Source organism: Haemaphysalis longicornis, unplaced genomic scaffold, assembly GCF_048455015.1.
Source record: "Haemaphysalis longicornis isolate Haplotype H1 unplaced genomic scaffold, Haemaphysalis longicornis Haplotype H1 scaffold_3, whole genome shotgun sequence".
Lineage (NCBI taxonomy): Eukaryota > Metazoa > Arthropoda > Arachnida > Ixodida > Ixodidae > Haemaphysalis > Haemaphysalis longicornis.
In genome coordinates this window covers 1,706,967-1,725,991 of record NW_027526335.1, presented here as the reverse complement: position 1 = coordinate 1,725,991, position 19,025 = coordinate 1,706,967, and the positions used below count along the sequence as shown (strand labels likewise).

At 47.1% G+C, this 19,025-nt stretch overlaps 1 protein-coding gene across 2 annotated transcripts in view; it reads right to left on the bottom strand.

The window, feature by feature from the left end:
- The window catches only part of LOC144173836 (sushi, von Willebrand factor type A, EGF and pentraxin domain-containing protein 1-like), a 170,645-nt gene that overhangs the window by 95,246 nt on the left and 56,374 nt on the right, over positions 1–19,025 (bottom strand). For both annotated transcript variants that reach the window (XM_077702105.1, XM_077702106.1), the window contains exon 6: positions 9,473–9,631. In XM_077702105.1, coding sequence (XP_077558231.1) covers positions 9,473–9,631 — 159 coding nt within the window. The remainder of the gene's footprint in view (positions 1–9,472; positions 9,632–19,025) is intronic.

Genomic DNA, 19,025 nt, shown 5'->3' with positions numbered 1-19,025 from the left:
GTTCTTTTTTCTCGATTCCTGGAATTCAGTTTCTCCGCGGTTGTGTTTAACCAACTGATAGTTGCCTATTTTTGAAACTGTTTCCTGTGATTTGTTTGTGTTATCATTTGTCGCTATTCTCTTGCCGTAATTTTTGTCGTGTTTCTGTCAGACTTTGTTGCTCTGCTTGATGTGTGGTCTCCACAACAAGCAGAGCCACAACGGCGTCTCTTTTTCTCTTTTTTTACCTCCACCTACCTTTAATTCCGCCTGGGTTTTAGTTGCCATTTTCACTACTTCAATTTGTGTGTCTTGTCGCTTGTTTGTTTCTTGTAATATGTTTCTCGTGTTTTGTTTTCGTGTAACTATCCGTGCGCCAGCACTCAGGCCTGTGGCTGTTCCTGGGCACGTAAATAAACGTGATTATTATTAAAACACAGACATCTGTACTGGGCGTCATCTTGTGCCAAGATGGGGCCCAGTACAGATGTCTGTGTGCTATACTCCGCTGTTTTTTACGGCAAACAGGAGCTTTTTCGATGCACATCGTGCAAAAAATGTGCGCACTTCAAATGTATTCAGCTGCCCGACATAGAGCTGTAATTCGGCGAGATTTCGGAGAAATCCAAAAGATGGAGTAAGTTTCTGGACCAGGACGAATTTTTCTTCAACTGCGAAGTTTTGCAGGCGATTTTAATAAAGTCTTCACTCAATCACTCACTCTGAGAAAGCTGTATAGCTTTCCTTTGTAGTCGTACAGCTGCATTTAGGTGGATGTCAAACTTTCCTTCATACAGCTGCAAGCTTTCAAGACTGGGGAGCGGCCCTTTCTGCGCAATTTTTGAGCTCGGCGATGGAGGCTGCGGGTAGGCTTAGCGACGAGTCCCGGCAAGAGAGCCAGTGCATTTCCCCGTGCTTGCAACAACAGGCCGGCGCTCCCCGACCGGGCGACTTTGGAGGAGACGCAGCCGAACTCCGCGATATGCTCTTCAATGCCCTCGAGGCAGGGCCGTACCCAGAGGGGGGGTTTGGGGGTTCGAACCCCTCCCGAAATCTTTTCCACGCAGCATGTAAACAATAGTTACTGTTGCTTTCAGCAAAACTACCCCCTTCCCAAAATTCATAACCCCCCCCCCCCCCCCCGAAAAAAATTTCTGGGTACGGCCCTGCTCGAGGGACTTTCTTTTTTGACGGACGAGGTCGCCAAGTTGAGAGAGGCCAACAGCCGCCTAGGTAGGGAGAACGCACGTGCTTTCGCAGCCTTCGACGGGAGCGGCTACCGCGGGCTGGTCCCTCCCCTCCCGATCGGCCTGCCTCCCCTAAGTCCCTTCGACCCCTGAGCTCAATAGCCCCGGATACATGGACTCGACGAGAGAGGGTCGAGTCGACTGTCGGGTTCAGCTACCTCGACCCCTACCGCGTATAACAATATCCAAGTCCACGTATAACAATATCCAAGTGCCGACAAAATACAATCGTTATAACCAATGATTGTTATATGCGGGTTGCTAAATAAAACGATGGAGCAGAGGCCAAAACATTTTATTTGCAGGCAAGCACGGTTGTACTACTACCTATTTGAGGAAAAGAAGCCATACTCGGTCAGCTTTGTTTGCTGCATATGAAGCTGCGCGAAGGGTTCTTGGTGGAAACGAATTCCCCGAGAGACTATCATGCGCTGTGCCTTTTGCGAAGATGCTACCCGAGTAGCCTGTGCAACGGCGTCGTCAGAGTTGTCACTGCCACCAGTGTCCGCAGTACGTATCCGCGCAACGCTCGCCTCTTCACTGAGACACTCAGACGTTTCCAAAACATCGGCCCTCACGTCTCATCCGCGGAAAAACGGAGGTAGTTGAAGAGGCACCCAGTCAAATTGAAAGCAGCAGGCACGGTGACGGGGCCGAAGCGGCGGCATCGGGAGGGGTGTTGGGAAGGATAACTGTTCCCCTACCCCTCTCGCTTCCTCGTAAGCGGTGCAGGTGGTTCGTTTTCTGAGGGTTGGACGGGATGCGAGGCGCATCACGCCGCATGGTGTCGGTGTGGTTGGCGTGGAGCCGGCGGCAGCTCGCATTTTCGGTGCTTGCTGTAACCGGATTCAATCGTTATATCCGATATCGCGGCACTCGGACATTGTAATAAGCGGTTTATTTTCCAATGGAAAGCATACAAAAGTGGACGGTGGCATAGCTGTTCATCGTTATATCCGATATATTGTTATAAACGGTATCGTTATAAGTGGACTCTACTGTATGAGCTCCATTCAAAGCGTCGAGGCAAGGGGACCGGGGGAATTCCCTGAAAAGGACCTACCGTATTTGCACGATTCTAGCGCGCACCTTCTTTTGTTAAAAGTAGCCTTAAAAATTTTGTGCGCGTTACTACCGGGCACAGAACCAAAACAGGCTTTAAATCTGCCAGCAGCATTGCCTTAGACACGCGGTCCTCCGAAAATCCAACTCAATCTAATAAAAAAATCCGTCAAGACCACGTGAATGAATTCCAGCGGACTAATTCTCGAATGACACACCTTGGTCAGCTGTTAAACATTTTTCTGCTACTGCAATTAGCCCGTCACACGTATACTTATGATGTTTAAGACACTTGAAATCGCCAACAGCTGCAATGTTCCCCGCTATAGTTTGATTTACTGCAGGAGCTGGATAAGCAAGTTTACGAAACAATTTATTTTTCGCTGCCACCGTAGCAAGCGTAAAATAAGATCTCCTTCTTCCAGATACCTGGTGTCAAGTCATTTACACCTGCGCGTAAAGCCGACGTCCAATTATTTTTTCGGATTTTCCTGCGCGAACCTACCCGCGCGGTAGAATCGGTGGCGCGTTATAATCGTGCAACTACGGTATTAAACTTCTCACGGCCCGCCGACTCAGCCCGACGAGCGCGTCAACCCACCCCCTGCCTGCCAGTCGAACGAACTCGCCCCGACGGCTTTTCGACTCACCGCGTCCGCTTATACATGAGTGCGTCGAGTCCAAAAAACCTGGTTATTTAAACTCAACGCACTCTCGTCGGGTCAATGTAAACGGGGATAATGTAAACGGGGCTAGTGGGACGCCGGCGACACCTACCCCGCAGCGTGGGCTCCATTCATCGTTCGCCACCGTTGTGGCGAAAACAGGCAGAACACCTTCATATTCAACGCCGGAGCAGCTGACCCAAGCACCGGCAACCTCAGCGCCAACTTCTGTGTCCGCCTAGGAACGTTGCGATGATTTCTGTCGCATCTCTGTCGTCGAGCGTTCAAAACGTCCTTGACACATTGGATTGGGAAAACTTCATTGGGGCCTGCGAATGAAGTTCTATTGCTAGGCCTTCATGAGTTGGCCGGAGCCGTCACCGCAGAGGTAGCCAACCCGGCTAGGGGTCCCCTGCTCCTCGTCACCGGGTCGCCGGGGTCCTCCTGCCTTGCCAGCGCCACGATGACTCGCTGGACAGCCTGGAGTTGAAGATTTTGGGCTTCAGTCTGCACCGCCTCCTCGAAAGCAGGCGGCATCTTTCTTGTGTTTGATTGGTCCGGGTATGCGAGGCAATCCCAGACGATGTGCTCAAGTCTTGCTGGAGCTTTGCGGCACACCCAAAAGGTGGCATCAGGGTATGTCTCCTGGCACATATTGTGCTTTACGCAGGGGCTCGGGACCGTCTTTGTTTGGAGTTGCCTATAGATAACCGCCTGCTCCCTGCTCAATCCTTTGCAGGGCGGCGGGAGCTTGCTTCTGGCAAGTCGATAGGCCTGAGTCATTTCTTTGTAGGTAGTCATTCGGTCTCGTGTGCTGTGCCACAAATCCTCTCCGACACTTTGCTCGGCGCGGTTATTGAGTTCGCGCGCATGAGCGTGTGCGGTTTCATTCTGGTTCTCAGCACGTGCCGACACCGTCCTTGCGTGTGCTAGGAACCACTTGATGCTTGTCTTCCTCATGAGGCGTGGTTGTCTTCGCAGTAGTTTCTCAGTTACAGGGTTGCACTGTGGATTTAGCGCCACAATGTGGGCAGAACAAAGATGGGTAGGCGGATCACATGTGGGCCTGCCCCTCTGACCCCAACCTCCCCTGACCACTGGACGGAGGCCCTGGGCCGCTCGGACGAAGACTGCCAGCGCCCACTGGTCACCCAAGCACAAGCAAGCCGTGGTGGCGGCCCCTTAGGACAGTAGTGTCAATAAAAGTTTTTACCTCCCTCCCTCCCTCCCTCCCTCCCTCCCTCTCTCTCTCTCTCTCTCTCAATTACAGGGGAGACCCTTCCTCTGTAGAAGTTCTTTACAGCTTGCCTGTCATCACTCAGGACCGTTGTGCAGCCTGGATCTTTGATGCCTAGCGCGATCGCCACCTCCTCTGCTTCCTCGGGTCTGCCGCTTGCAACGCTGGCCGCCGCTCGGAGGTTGCCCTCGGCGTCGACCACCGTTACCACGAAGCCACGTTCGTTGCAGTATTCTGCTGCATCGACGTAGCGGGCTCCAGCGTCCCCGGCGTGTAGCTCCGCCAGCTCCTTGGCCCGTGCTCGCCGCCTGCCCTCGTTGTACTCCGGGTGCATGTTGCGCGGGACTGCATCCGCCTGGATTTTGTCCCTGGTGCCGCCACGTAGCTGCGTCTTGGTTCCCTGCTGTTCGTGGTAGTTGTAGCCAAGCTTGTCCTGGATCCTTCTGCCTGCTTTGGTTATGGTTAGCCTCTCTAGCTGCGCCACCCGTTGAGCCTCGATGAGTTCGTCCAAGGTGTTGTGTACGCCCAGGCTTAGCAGTCTCTCGGTACTTGTGGACTCGGGTAGTCCGATGGCTGTCTTATACGCCCTTCGGATGAGCGATTCGAGCTTTTTCTTCTCATTGGTTTTCCACTTGTGAGACGCCGCCACGCATGTTATGTGGCTCATGACGAATGACTGCACTAGTCGTATGAGGTTCTCCTCGCGCAGCCCCCTCTTCCTATTGGAAACCCGTTTCATGAGCCGAATGGCGCTGGCCGCCTTGCCGGCAATCTTCGCCATTGTGCCCCCATTGTGCCCCCATTGTTGCCTTTCGCGTTGAGAAGCATGCCCAGTACTCTGATGGCGGATACCCTGGGGATCGCCGACCCGTCCTAGGTGTAGTTCTTAATTTCGTCTCGTTCTTAAATTAAAGATTAAAGACCGCTGCCACAAAAAATATAAGAAAACCGGGCTTGATGAATGGAAAGAGGACTTTTTCTCTTACGGTAAAATATGTAAAAGTCTTAGTGAGCGGGACCAGCGCTCTTATCTCTATTCCGGAGAGAGCAGCGCAAGTTCCCAGCATGCAACATTCTGGAGATATATTCGATGCCGTAACAACAACTCACATGAGCAAATCCGTCTTGTTGATTCCTATGGGGAAGAAGTTCATGATGTTGCCAACCATTTTGCGCAGCAATTTAGTGCTACATATGGCCAGCGCGATGACAGTGCAATAAACGTAATGTTGAATCATGTACAGGGTTCTAGCTTAGTACAATTGGACGAGCAGTTGGTGCTTCAGAGACTAAGGCGCATGAAACCGTCGCTGTCGTGTGGCCCTGACGGAATACCTCCCGCTATTTTAAAAACATTCAGCAGCATTTTTGTTCCTGTTTCAACTGCGATATTCAATCACTCTCTAAAAACAAACAAAATTTCTCGAGTGCGCCCCATTTTCAAGTCAGGCACCAAATCTGATGCAAAAACTACACAGCAGTTTCTCTCCTTTGTGCTGCCTCCAAGCTTCCTGAGACAGCGCTGCACAAGGTATTGTCAGGTTCTGTACTGCAGGTTCTTACAGGTAAACAACATGGTTTTATGTCAGGAAGGTCGACAACAACTAATCTCGCCTGCTTCATGGAGCAGGCCTCCGCTGCAGTTTCCGAGAGAGGCCAGTTGGACGTTGTCTACTGTGACCTGAGCAAAGCATTTTATGTTGTCTTCCACGCGTGGTTACTTTTTTTTTTTATTCAAAACTGCCAGCCGCCCTTTGGCAGCCAGAGCAGGAGTGGTACAGTGCAGAGTACGAACACATAGTTTACACGCGACCAGTAACACGGCCCGCGGTTCACAGGGAAGCAATAATTCAGTAAGCTTACAAAGTGTTACGACACACAAGTGCACGCAATCAGTACACGGCCCACGATTCGTTAAGCAGCAGTAATTCTCGTTACAAATGAAATGCCTACATGAGTACACAATAAAACCGGCAATGCTAGTCTAATGCAAAAAGCTAACACGTGTAATACATTAGTTCAATAGAACAGAAGGGGAACAAGGCTAGCACTTCAATCATACACAATTTTGAACAGCCGTTGAAAAAACATTTTGATTAGTTAAGTTAGTAACGTCGCGTGGCAAAGTGTTCCATTCTGCTATCGTTCTCAGGAAAAAGGATAGACGGTGAGCGTTTGTTCTCGTGAAAGGCATTATGATTGTTTTGTTGTGCTTGTTCCGGGTGGGGCGTGACATGTTGAATTTCAGGTAGGTATTGAAGTCAAGCTTTGAATAACCATTGACTATGCTGTGTAATAATTTAAGTCGATGTAACTTGCGGCGGGACTCCAGTGTTGGTAGGTCAGAACGTCTGCGCAGTTCTGTGACGGATACTCGCCTGCTGTATGCGTTGTGAATAAATCGCAACGCTTTGTTTTGTACCCGTTCGAGCATCGCTGAGTCCGTCTTTGTGTGTGGGTCCCAAACAACGTCTGCATATTCGAGCAAGGGGCGGACCAGCGTAGTATACGCAACGGTCTTCGTTCTGCTTGTACAGTGCTGAAGTCGGTGTCTTAGTAGCCAAAGTCTGCGCAGTGCTGATGATGTAATGTTTTGTATGTGTTTGTTCCAGGCGAAGTTTGATGTCATGGTTACACCCAAATATTTGAACTCGCTAACAACCTGTGATTCAACATTGTCAATTTTGTATGCATATTGAAGCGGACACTTTTTGCGCATTATTGTCATTTGGCGGCACTTTGTTGTATTGAGGCTCATGTTCTAATCGGCACACCAATTACTAACAGCTGTTAAGTATTTGTTGAGAACTTTCTGGTCATTTGCCGATTCAATAGGGAGATATACAGCGCAGTCATCGGCAAAGAAACGGAAACGCACGGGACAGTCAAACTGTAAATCGTTTAAATAGATAATGAAAAGCAATGGACCTAAGACGGAGCCCTGTGGGACTCCAGAAACAACTGATGACAAGTGAGAGGTAGACTAACCTATTTCAACGTACTGATACCGGCTTGATAAGTAGGAGTCCAACCACTGAGTTATTTTCTCATTTTTGACCAAGTTTCAAATTTTCAACATTAGGTTGCTGTGGGGTACTCGATCGAAAGCTTTTTCACAATCCAAGAATATAGCGTCAATTTTCCCCCTCTTATCTAAAACTGTTGAGATGTCGTTAGTCGTGTGAATTAGTTGCGTAACCGTAGAAAATCCACGTCGAAAACCGTGCTGATTGCTCGTAAAAAACATGTTGCTCTCAAGATACGTTACTAGGTGTTTAAATATAAAGTGCTCCAAAACTTTACCGCCTGTACACAAAAGGGATATGGGGCGGTAGTTTTTCACAGAGAGTTTATCGCCGGATTTATGCACAGGAGTAACTTTTGCAGTTTTCCAACCGTCTGGAACCACACCGCTTAGTAAACTTTCGTGAAATATAATGTAAAGGTATTTCGAGCACCACTCAGCATACCGGTAAAGGAATGCATTTGGTATTTCGTCGGGACCTGCGGACTTTTTAGGGTCAAGGTTAAGCAAAGCCGAAAGTATTCCCGGCTCGGTAATAGTTATATCGGGAATGTCAAAGCCAGTAATATTGAAATGAGTGCAGCACTGGGTTGCACATACAAATACAGACGAAAAAAAGGCATTAAAAGCCCTTGCTATCGTGCAGGCATCGGACACTTCCCTGTCGTTTATTTTAACTTTGCCTACTGGGTCTTTCTTTTGGGTGATGTAAATCCAGAACTTCTTAGGGTTGGTGGCAAGAAAGCCGTGCATCTTAACATTAACTAACACTTGATAAGCTTTTGTAGTCGGGCATTGATACACCACTCGTAGCATGCTGGGTAGCTATCTAGGCAATCAGTTCAGTTTTGTTAGCGTTACGGGGCAGACGTCCTATATGTATAAATCAACTAGTGGTGTACCCCAAGGCACCGTTGTTAGGCCCTCTCTTGTTCTACTTTTTTGTAAACGATGTGTCAGCCGCAATCAACAAGTCTTCTTTTCTTCTCTATGCTGAGGATATCAAAATATTCAGACGTATTGAGTCCATCGATGACTGCGTTGACCTGGAGCAAGATATATTCTGCTTTGCTAAATTGTGCTCAGATAACAGATTCAATCTCAATCCTGCGAAAACAAAGGTCATGTCTTATACCCGCAAAACGATCCCCATTTTCTTTCGCTACAGTATTGATGACGGTTTTCTGTCTAGAGTCGACGAGGTCAAAGACCTTCGACAGCGCTTTAATTTTCTCGCCTCATGTCACTCAACTGACTCGGCGGGCGCTCCGCTCGCTTGGTGCTGTATGCAGGTTTTCACGAGACTTACAGTCTCCTCATTCATTCCTAAAACTTTTTATGGCACTTTGTATTCCTCAACTTGAATATTCCTCTGCATTTGGAACGGAACCTGTAGATCTAATTGTCAACGCGTAGAGCGTGTACAGACCAAATTTTTATCGTTATTTATGCATCGTTTTCCCTCTGATTCTCTCCCTATAATTCTTTCTTTAAGTTCTCGGCGACCTTCTTATACAAACTGCTTCATGGTACTATTTCATGCCCGGAACTGCTTGCATCAATCAGTTTTCGTGTTCCGAAAAAAGAAACAAGGATTAACCACATTTTCCACACAGCTGGAGCACTTAGCAGATGTTCTCCACTTTGTTTCTTGGTTCTCCATTCAATATTTCCTGTATTTTGCCTCATACATTTTTTTGCGTAATTGATGCTTCATCCCATTGCGATGTTTATTATACGATGTGTTTTTGCGATGTACCACAATTTACAGTCTCTGTTAATCGGGTAATGTAGGTTGGATGCCACTTTTAATTTTATTCTCTGTAGTATTTCCAGTTTCTTATTCTTCACTCACCCACCTTTTTTATTGGCTATTTAAGTGTCAGCCACTGATGTATTTCAATGCTGCCTTTTTTTTACCCTTTCAGTGCGCCAGTACGAAGGCTTCGGCTGTTCCTTGGCATTTTAATAAAGATTGATTGATTGATTGATTGATTGATTGATTGATTGATTGATTGATTGATTTATTGATTGATTGATTGATTGATTGATTGATTGATTGATTGATTGATTGATTGATTGATTGATTGATTGATTGTCGTTCTAGAGCGCTGTGGGGAAGCCTGCCTGCGGACATTACAATGTACGCCATGCGCAGCTATCACGGCGTGTTGTTTCAGGATATGCCCCGGATGCATCCTACCAGAGCAAAGAAGTGTAGAGCAGCAGTGTATGCGCCACGATCTTCGCCACTCACCGGAGCACTTCACTCCCGCGCCGGGGTCTCCTGCGTAGCCCTCCTTGCAGACGCAGTCCTTGACCGACGAGCTCCCCTCGTGCGGGGTCGAGCTGTTTTCTGGGCAGCTCAGGCAGTCCCCGCTCCCCAAAGTGTCCTTGTATCTTCCGGGACGGCACGCTTAAACCAAGCGAGCAAAAAAAAACTATTACAACTAGTTGAGCATATCCCCTCTTCTAGCACTTAAAGGCCAACTGCACTCAAATTTTTCTTTGTCCAAATTTGACCGAAATAAGTAGTCTATGCTCTTCAAAAGTGTATCCGTGCAGACGAGGTTTGCACCTGGCGGAGAGTCGCCGAAACAAGTTCCGAGCGGCCTGTGACGGAGGTTGGGGAACCTGTCCTGTGGAGCTCGCGCTTCTCCGGCGACTTGCCCGGCGCCCCGCCGGTGGTGGTGGTAAAAACCTTTATTATGTATGCCCCCCGGGCGCAGGAAGGCGTTCGCCCGGACTGTCTCTGCTGCACCACCGCGATGTACCGCCGTCACATCACATGCTTTAAACTAACTGCATAGGTAGCAATATCCGCCTTTTTTTAGGGCAATAAAAGAGATATTCACACGCTTGCGAACGTTCTGGAGCTAGAAAAACATTTTTTACTTGAAACTATCATTTCTACTAAAAAAATTAAAAAATAGCGCGACACGCACACTTGCCTTAGATTTGTTATTTCTATTGCGTCTATCACAGAAAAAAGGATATTTTATAAATTATTGACCACTTGCACTTCCGCGTCCAATATTTGCCATATTCGGGATGGCCGGACGCCACCTCGATCCCTTAGACCTTTTTAAAAATTTGACGACCTAACTGGAGTTGTTGTACACGCTAGTATAAACCTTTGTACTAATTTTGCCTCCCTCGATAAGTGAACCAAAATCAGCCTTGCTCGTGGTAACAAATACGCCCGCACAAATATAGGCCGTCGTCTTCGCTAAGTGTGAAAGCCTACAAACCTGCTGCTCTGATAAACAATAAACTTGATTTTTTTCAATTCCCAAAGGAAGTATTTACTTTTGCAGAGCGCTGGGTTTAGTTTACTTGAAAGTAAAATGTTTTCAACAGCACATGTCTCTGGTGAAAGTAGAAAACAGCGGTAGATAGGTAACTTTTTTCGCGTTTTAGTGCATCATTTAGCTGTTGAAGCGGGCTTATAGTTTTAGATCCCTTTTATAATTCGATTCTCGATGTGCAGCAAGGTGACAATTACTGGGCTGATATTCAAGAAGCTGTTTGCACTTAATGTATAGTAAAAATAGTGATTGATCTCCCCCCGCGGGCGGGCGGTTTATTCCCTTCAAAGAGAGCGATTTGACAGCCGAGGCGCCGGATAACCAAAGCTGCTTTTCTACATCGTACGAGCAACTAGCTTTTTTAAATAAGGGCCCGATTTTTTACTCATAATGCCAAGGATTGCTACAACGGCAGTTATTCTGATAAAAAAAGAACTGTCGTACGGTCTACTTCATTTCGATTGATAGCAACGCGATGTCGGAATTGCGCCAAACTCCATTATCCTGAGCAAATGTTAGTGGGAGTTCTGTGGAAATAACAGTGCGAAACGCGACGCTAGAACGCGCATTTGAAGGCGGCTGTGAGCGGCCGCCAGTTCTAGCGCGGCCGCTTCCGTTTCATCACGTATGTCCCGTCCGGGCGCCGGTAATGGCCGCCTTTTCTATTCAGTTTCGGTTCCGAAAACGCCAATGTCATGAGCCGTTTGCGTCGCTGGTGTTCATGTCTGAAATGTAGTATTGTGTATTTCGCACTCTTTAATGTGTGCTATAGGTGACATTATTCTTACGTTGTCGAAAATTTGTGTGCAGTTGGCCTTTAAACGGACCCTGCAACACTCTTTGAGCATTACAAGTAAATCTGCGCGACGTTTAGATTGCACTGCCAGGAATACCTGAGCCAAATAATCAACGTGCACTTGACGCAGTCACAAATCGCTGAGAAAGGCGCGGAAAAACCAACCGCGCTCTCTTCAATTTTCCTCACCATGCACGCCTGGCATGGCCTAAATAACGTGATTGCGTCCATGGCTGTCCTATTGGCTATCTCTGGTCAACTTCGCGAATTATTTCTCGGATTTCCTGTGATGATCCGCCGTCGTCGGCGCTGTGCACCAACCTCTTCTATGCCTTAACCTATACGCACAGTTTTGGCGTTTCTTTTGTGTTTTGAGTGCGCGCGAAGTGAGTGACGAACTCAGTAGTAGTCACTTTTCAACGAGACCACTCGCCAACAAACGTTTATTGCTTCAAAACCACCCTACCAGCCTGAGCGCGTGCTTGCGAGAAGGCAGCCATGCCTGCTTTTTTGTTGCATCACACTGGATATAGACCCCTCCACGTTGCGGAGAAAATTAGGAAACTTCCCGCCCTGTGAGGCCGCCAAAGAAAACGCCGCAAGACGCCAGAGCGGCTAGGAGGAGGAAGACAATCCCTTAAGTGACGTGATCGAAACATGACGTCACTTGAGTTGTGGTTGAGCGCCTAAGGACAACGCTGAAATAGGGGCAGTATTTCCCTGGGTCCTCTAAGTGAACGCTTTGCGCGGTCACCGGCGTGTCAATTTGTGTTTGCCACCAAATGAAGCTGCAGATGCGTGAATGTACTGTGAATGCTAGTATTGGTGCGAGGTCCCTATTCGATGAGGTGTACATACGTACCTACAGCGACATGTCAAGAGAGACTTGCAGCATGGGCTCAGCGTATACCTCATCCATGCCGGTCAGTCTCCGGCGTTTGCTGTCACAGACACGGAAGAGCGGAAAAGAGGGCATCTATGCGCTCATTTTCCCAGCAAGGTCAGTAACATCGCTATCTTATGTTTGTTGTAGGTTTTTATTTATACAACTGTACTGTGTACTTAAAGCTGCGTGAATTCTTCTTGCTTGCATGGCCGCCTCGGCCACGCAAGCAAGAAGAATTCACGCAGCTTTAATTCAGCTTTAATTCACGCAGCTTGGTGATTCAAGAATCCCCAAGCTGTCATTTTTGCTCCAGATCGTATTGTGATGTTAACAATTTTTGTATAATCTTGAATCAAATTTTGCGTGCGCTGCATACTTGGACGAGGAACCGACCCAGTGGAAAGCGACAAACCAGGCGTTGGCGCGCAAACCAACACCTACTTCGCATATCCAACGTGCGTGTGGTTTCTTTTCCCACTGTCCCTGCCTCTGGTCGAAGTATGCAGCACACGCTAAATTCAAATTACGATGCTATGTCCCCACACACTCCGGCCGCACTTTCAAGCATTTCATTGTTGTTCCTTTTGTGTAGGAATCGGTAACGTTCTCAAGTCTAATCGAACCGGTGGTGTGTATACTCCCCGAAGAGCAGTCCTGGATGGGTGAGGTGCAGTGCCTAGAACGTAATTATGCAAGTGTTTGGTAGCCGAGTTAATCTCGCGAGTATGCGGTGCGCACGCATCAAAGTCCTAGCTCTTGGTACAGTTAAGTTGCATTGCGTTGGGGGAGATGAATGGAAAACGTCGCTTCTGTACAGAGAACGTAAGGATACCGCGGCCGAAGAGAAAAAAAGCGTGAAACTTGGAGCCAAAAAAGAAGGAAGAGGGAGAGAGAAAGGATATAAACAATGACAGCGGCAGAATCGGAGCGTCCGAGGGGGTGTGAAGGTTACGCGGCATTTTGGGTCCGTTATGAGGAGTCACCAGAAGCAACTGTCAAGTTTACATTGAAGGTAAAGGGAAGAAGCTGCATATGGGAAAAATAGTATTTGGCAGGGAATAAAGCCATTCAAAATTTGAAAACGCACGAATAACGTGCACAGACAGGAGGTACACACGCAAGAACCTACTCGCAACTGCCGCTTTATTGAAAAACAAAAATTTTACACACGAAAACAAATCATAGATTAGAGAAGCATGGTGCCGATTAGCCCGTGCTCCTGCCCACGTAGAGTGACATACAATTTGCTGACATACTGGTTACTATGTTCATTGACAATGATTCCCTGTCTGATCATTATGCCTGTACAATACCACAGTCTCATCGAACGAAGGGCGACGCCCACACTTTTTATAATGCGCAGGAAGATTTGCACCCGTTGAATTCGTGATCGTAAACAAATGCTCTCTGAGATGGACACTTAGCATCCTGTCTGGCCGATATACACGGACTTACATGACAACGGAATACTGTAAATCATGCCAATCGCACAACGAACTAAAGGCTGCGCATGGTTAACACCGCACTCATTTCTCCCTTTCCTCGGATTATCCTTGTTATTAACAATGCAGCAGAGATTTCTGACTTTTGCTTTTGCAGAAAACAACAAACAGGACGATGCGCTGTGTGTTCTTTTTCTTGTAGTGGGTTGTCCTGTGTGATCTTATTCCACGTCGCCATCTCTTACGCATTTTGTTTTTCAAAGATGTATTATTAGCCTACCCAACTTTCAGTTGTGCTGACACAGCATTTAATCCTATTCCTGCGCATCTACATAGGAGGGCTTCCAGTGGAAAAAAAGAAGTGCTTGGACCTGGCCCCTACGATGTTGGTGCAGGGTCTGGAGGGCAAGCCTTGGTCTACATCCTTTGTAGGTACCCATTAAAAGCAGGTGAATGCCTCCACAAGTGGCTGTTTTTGTGGTACACTCGAAATTAGCAGCAGGCAGACGGCGTGTGCTCGCAGACCACCCTGGTAGTATGACAACCAAATATGTAGCTGTGGCCTAGTTACTGACGGGAAGACTTAATAATAAAAAATCAACTGCCCATCTCCTGAAACGACAAAAACGGGGGACGTGAAGCTTTGCAAAATCAAGTCCAACGCCAAATTAACCAGCCCAGTACTGAGCACCTGCACTGCAGTTGTGCTCTCTAGAGCTTTACTGATGCAGGCAATCAATGACCTTCCGTAGTGTACAACCATGGTCGCTGATAGATGGAGGAGTGCATTTCATGTGTAATTTTTCACATCCATGCAAATACAATTTGCTTCGACTGTGCTGGAATGGCGCGATGGGGCAGACGTCATCTTTATAACGCGAGGGACCCAGGTTCAGTTCAGATAGCGGGAAGCGTTTTCATGTTTTTCACTTCACCCACGGTCGTCATCATCAGAAAACGTTGGCTTTCGTGCAGTGAATTTTGGGTGGACTACAGACCCATCTAGGACAGGCTGGACGCTTCACTTTAGTAGATGAATCTTGACCAAGTACAGTATGTGCGTGAAGCTTAAAAGCACTGTACATGAGCCAAGGCAGTGAGGAGTGGTTATAGGCTAAATCCGTGTCAAGAAAGATCACAAAAAGTTCAGTGTGAATCCCTCAGCTTGTAAACTTGTTAAATCTAAACTTGACACTTTATTATACCAGTATTGCATGCTCAGCTGAGGAATGGGCCGTTAGCATGCAGTTCATGTGTCTATGTAAATATTTTAAAAGGTTCTGCGTGTTACGTTTTTCTCATTGCTGTGGGTGCCTACCAGCCCAGATATCAGGGTAAACAATTATTTTGAGCCTTGTTTATTCGTGTTAGTTTCGACTTCGACACAACGGCCATCAAGCCGGGCGCCATGAAAGAACGGCATTCTTGATATCGCTGTTCTCGTTGCGTCGTGGTCAGACTGGACGCGCGCGCTGCACTGAGCGAACACGCCCAGGCTGGCCGTGGTCGCGCGCGCCTGGGCCGCACGATATCAGTCTCAAAACTGTGACACGAAACACAAGGCAGTGCAGGGTGCGCCATGAGCAGCCGGTGTGTTGGTTAAGTCACTGGAGGGGTCGGCAGTTTGGGGCGAACTGCATGGCGAGGCACCCCACGCGTCTTATGCCAGTGTCAAAAGGGTATTCATTCTGAGCTTTCTGATGCGTGCATAGATTACAATTCATTTAAAATATCTTATGTTGAATTGCTGCTATTAAAATCTTCATATACAAAGGAAACGTTTTGCATAGTTATCTCAACTAGATACCCCAGGACAGTTTTTCCAAAGGAAAGAAGATCTTCTTCGCGCCACACGAGCTCTAATTCCACCGTGTGGAACGGAGCTCCCTAGCAGACTCGCTCGCTCGGAGGAGGTCTTGCCGCTAAGACTTCGTGTTGTGTAGCCCTCTCTCTCGCTGTTACCCGGGAGTGGCCACAGCGCTACCATGCCCCGTTCGACCAGAACTGCCCCTCTTGCACGGCTCCTGCCGAAGATGCGGACACTGAACATTTGCTGTGGACGTGCCCTTCATTGGAAGCGGAGAGAACTAGACACTTTCGAGGCACAGTCCTCCGCCCTGGCAGACCACCTGACCTTAATCGGTGGATTTGGGGACCCCACCACCGCTCCCTCCTTGCGTTTCTTCGCGAAACGGGAGTTAACCTATACTTGTAGCATAGTATTTATGCCAACGGGCATACTATCGCAATTATATAAAAAAGCTTTGATATTTCGTGTCAGTACTCCTTTAAGTAGAGCCTAATCATGTTATGAACGTTTAATAGTGGTGCTACTCCTCAAGGTATTTTTTAGTTGTTTTAAGCTGACGTTTTGAGTTTGGAGTTAAGAGAGGCCGTAACATTTTGGCCACCCATTTCTGGCCACCAGTATTCCTAAGTCGTTCTTCAAAACATTCTTTGCTCTGCACTTCTCTGAAATGTCGAGGACAGCTAACTGAACTTCGTCGTGATTAATGCGTTATCGTGCAAAGGTCAAGCAATCTCCACCCTTGCACTCACCTGGCAGAGCATCATCCTTACACCCGTCAGGGTTTTGTTTTGCTGAGTACCAGCATAGAAATTGCTGCCCAAATAAGAGTTCTCGCCAGCCGAATCAGCCTTAGGTGTTACAGGAGTGAGAGTAAGAACTCTAACATAGCGTTACAAAACAGCACTATACAATAGCTTTCTTTTTTGGAACGTGTTAACATGTCGACCAACCACATGGCGCTGTAGGATGTGACTTGTTTGTAGAGGGGCAAAATCAGAAAAATAGAGACGAGCAAGTAAGTCATCGTTGCACGACAGCTTCCGCGACACCCAAGTTAAGCTGCCTGCAATTTATGTGTAAACACAATTGAATGCAAGATGTTTACAGTTTTATTGCCTGGTTTAAAGAGACTGGTATACAAAATTTTGAGGAAAGCTGGAATTGGCCGTGTATTTTTTGTATTAGGGTTTTTTATAGTGCCATTTTATTATTTATTTTATAATTTTTTAACTGCTACAAAAACGTTAATTTGTAGATGTAGTTTTTCTATGTGTTTGGTGTTCTTATGATCCCTTATGACCCCTCGGGCATTAACGAGGGGTGTGGTACCTGAGCAGATTGAATGAAGAATAATAAGATAAGAGAATTCTGCCACGCGCGCACAAGATAAAAATAAAAGAGAAAGATACAGCAGAAACGTCAGTGTCCATACGCACACTAAAAGACGTACACGCAAGGAACACAATGATGGTGTACTGTGTTTAAGCTATTTGGTCATTTGAATTTTGAATGGAAGGCTCCTAAGAAAATATACGTTGCGCTTGACCAGTTTTCAAAATGGTATTTCTTTTTTTACTTTTCAGTGACAGACGTCTCGGCAAGGATCTGGATGCACCTGCAACGTTTGTGCTGGGCACTTCTGATACCTGTCGTCTTCTATGGCTGTGAAGCTGGGTATAAATAATACTAAAAAATCTGTCCTTCTTTTGGTATATTCCTTTTACATAGTGCAGGAACGTGGAATTAATATGGAGTACAATACACGAGCCCTTGCACATCATCGTGCCCTGGTCACTTATCTGGTATTTATGCTGCAGTTTAAACGAACTGCCAGGTATCCAACATTCAAAACCATTTCAAGTTATACTTCTCAAGCTAAAAAGTTATAATTTATTTTTCCGAGGAACATTTTAAAAGTCTTCACAAGAGCGCATGATTAAATATTGAGATGCAACACTGCAGGCTCACTTACAACAGCCGGTTCTAAAAATTTTGCATATTTTTATACTGGCCTTCACATCTGCTCCTGAAGCGTGCAAGTGAGAAGCAACATAATGCTTGCTCTACATCGGTTACTACAAATGGTTAAAGTCATAGCAATCAAGCATCCTGCAATAACACAAACTTGTTTAGTCTAGAGCCACCAAATAAGCTACGCTACCGTCGATCGCCAATAAATGTGAATTTTGTAATGGCCAGATCTGGAAACTCTCTTGAAGGGGCAATATCTCATCGTAAGATATTTTTTAAGTTTAAAAGTCGCACACTGCACAAGTAAAACTGCTATTGCGATTACTGTTCTCCCCGGTACACGCGCACGCTTCTAGGAAATCTCGCAGCTCTGCGCGAAATTTTTATTTGATTGTCTCATCGTTCTTGGAAGAAGCGAGAAACTTAAACGCAGAGGTAATTCATTGTCGGAGAAATAATGAAGAAGGCGTCCTCCAAGTCTTATGGTTGATTGGTGCGGCAGCACTAATATTAGGGCCACGCGGAGGGGAAAAAAGTTGAAGTTTACAAGAATAAAGGAACCAGCGCAGGACAAACTCAGGACTATACCATGGACATGGTCAGGCAGGCAAGCTCCGCATTCCTAAAAAAATGTCGCGCGTAATTTAGGTGATAGTGAACAGATTTTCATAATTCTTGCGGGGGGAGGTTGCTGGATCAATAGGGTTTACTCCAAAATACTTTCAGAGTAGTCGATTGTAAGTGCTGCAAGGTCCCTTTGACCATTTTCGTGCAATAGATCGAAGATCATTTTTCACTCACAGTAACCAGCATATGCCGTATGCTGGTTATTGCTTTGGAGTGACCATCACACGACGAATTTGTTGCGCTCTTCACGTATATTTGTCATCTGAATGCAGTGTGGCAAAACGCACCCATTGATTCGGCCTTGGCCCGTGAAAGAAACATGCAGGAATCAACATCCGTGATATGTAATCACTCCACGAAATGTAGTACATACGAGGAAAAAATAGGTGAGAACGAACAAAGATTTGGCTGCCATAAAATGCACACATTTCGAATGGTTCATGTCAATAGGGCCTGCATGCACGAGCCGCCGCGTCATACACCATTGGGGCAATCCAGCAGAATGACAGTTCTCTTTCAAGCTGCAGACGGTTCTGTTCAGCTATCCTTATCTGCGTGCCCATGCCTTTACCATCCGCGTACATTCGCACTAACATCAGAGCATTGAGCCGCATTTTCCCCCGTTCTCACGCTCAGCTCCAGGCTCCGTCCTACGCTGCAGACGACGCGAAGGTGCCGTATACGCCCCCGCCGTCGACCGTGATGGCCCAGGATCGTTTGCGGCCCTGTGCGAGGCCTACGACCGGTGAGACAGATCCGTCCACTCCATCTCAATCAATCCTACGCTCCGCTGTCCCTGCGAAGGCAGCCCGTCACTCGCCCCTCCCTCAGAAAAAGCGCGAGCGGATGTCCCTCTTCCAATTTCTTTCACCGCAAATTGACTGAGGAGGAGATACGCTCCAGTCGCTCATTGTTTGCGTAACCCTGGTCGTTAAGTGCGCTGCTGCCACTGTGGAGACGCGAAAAATAG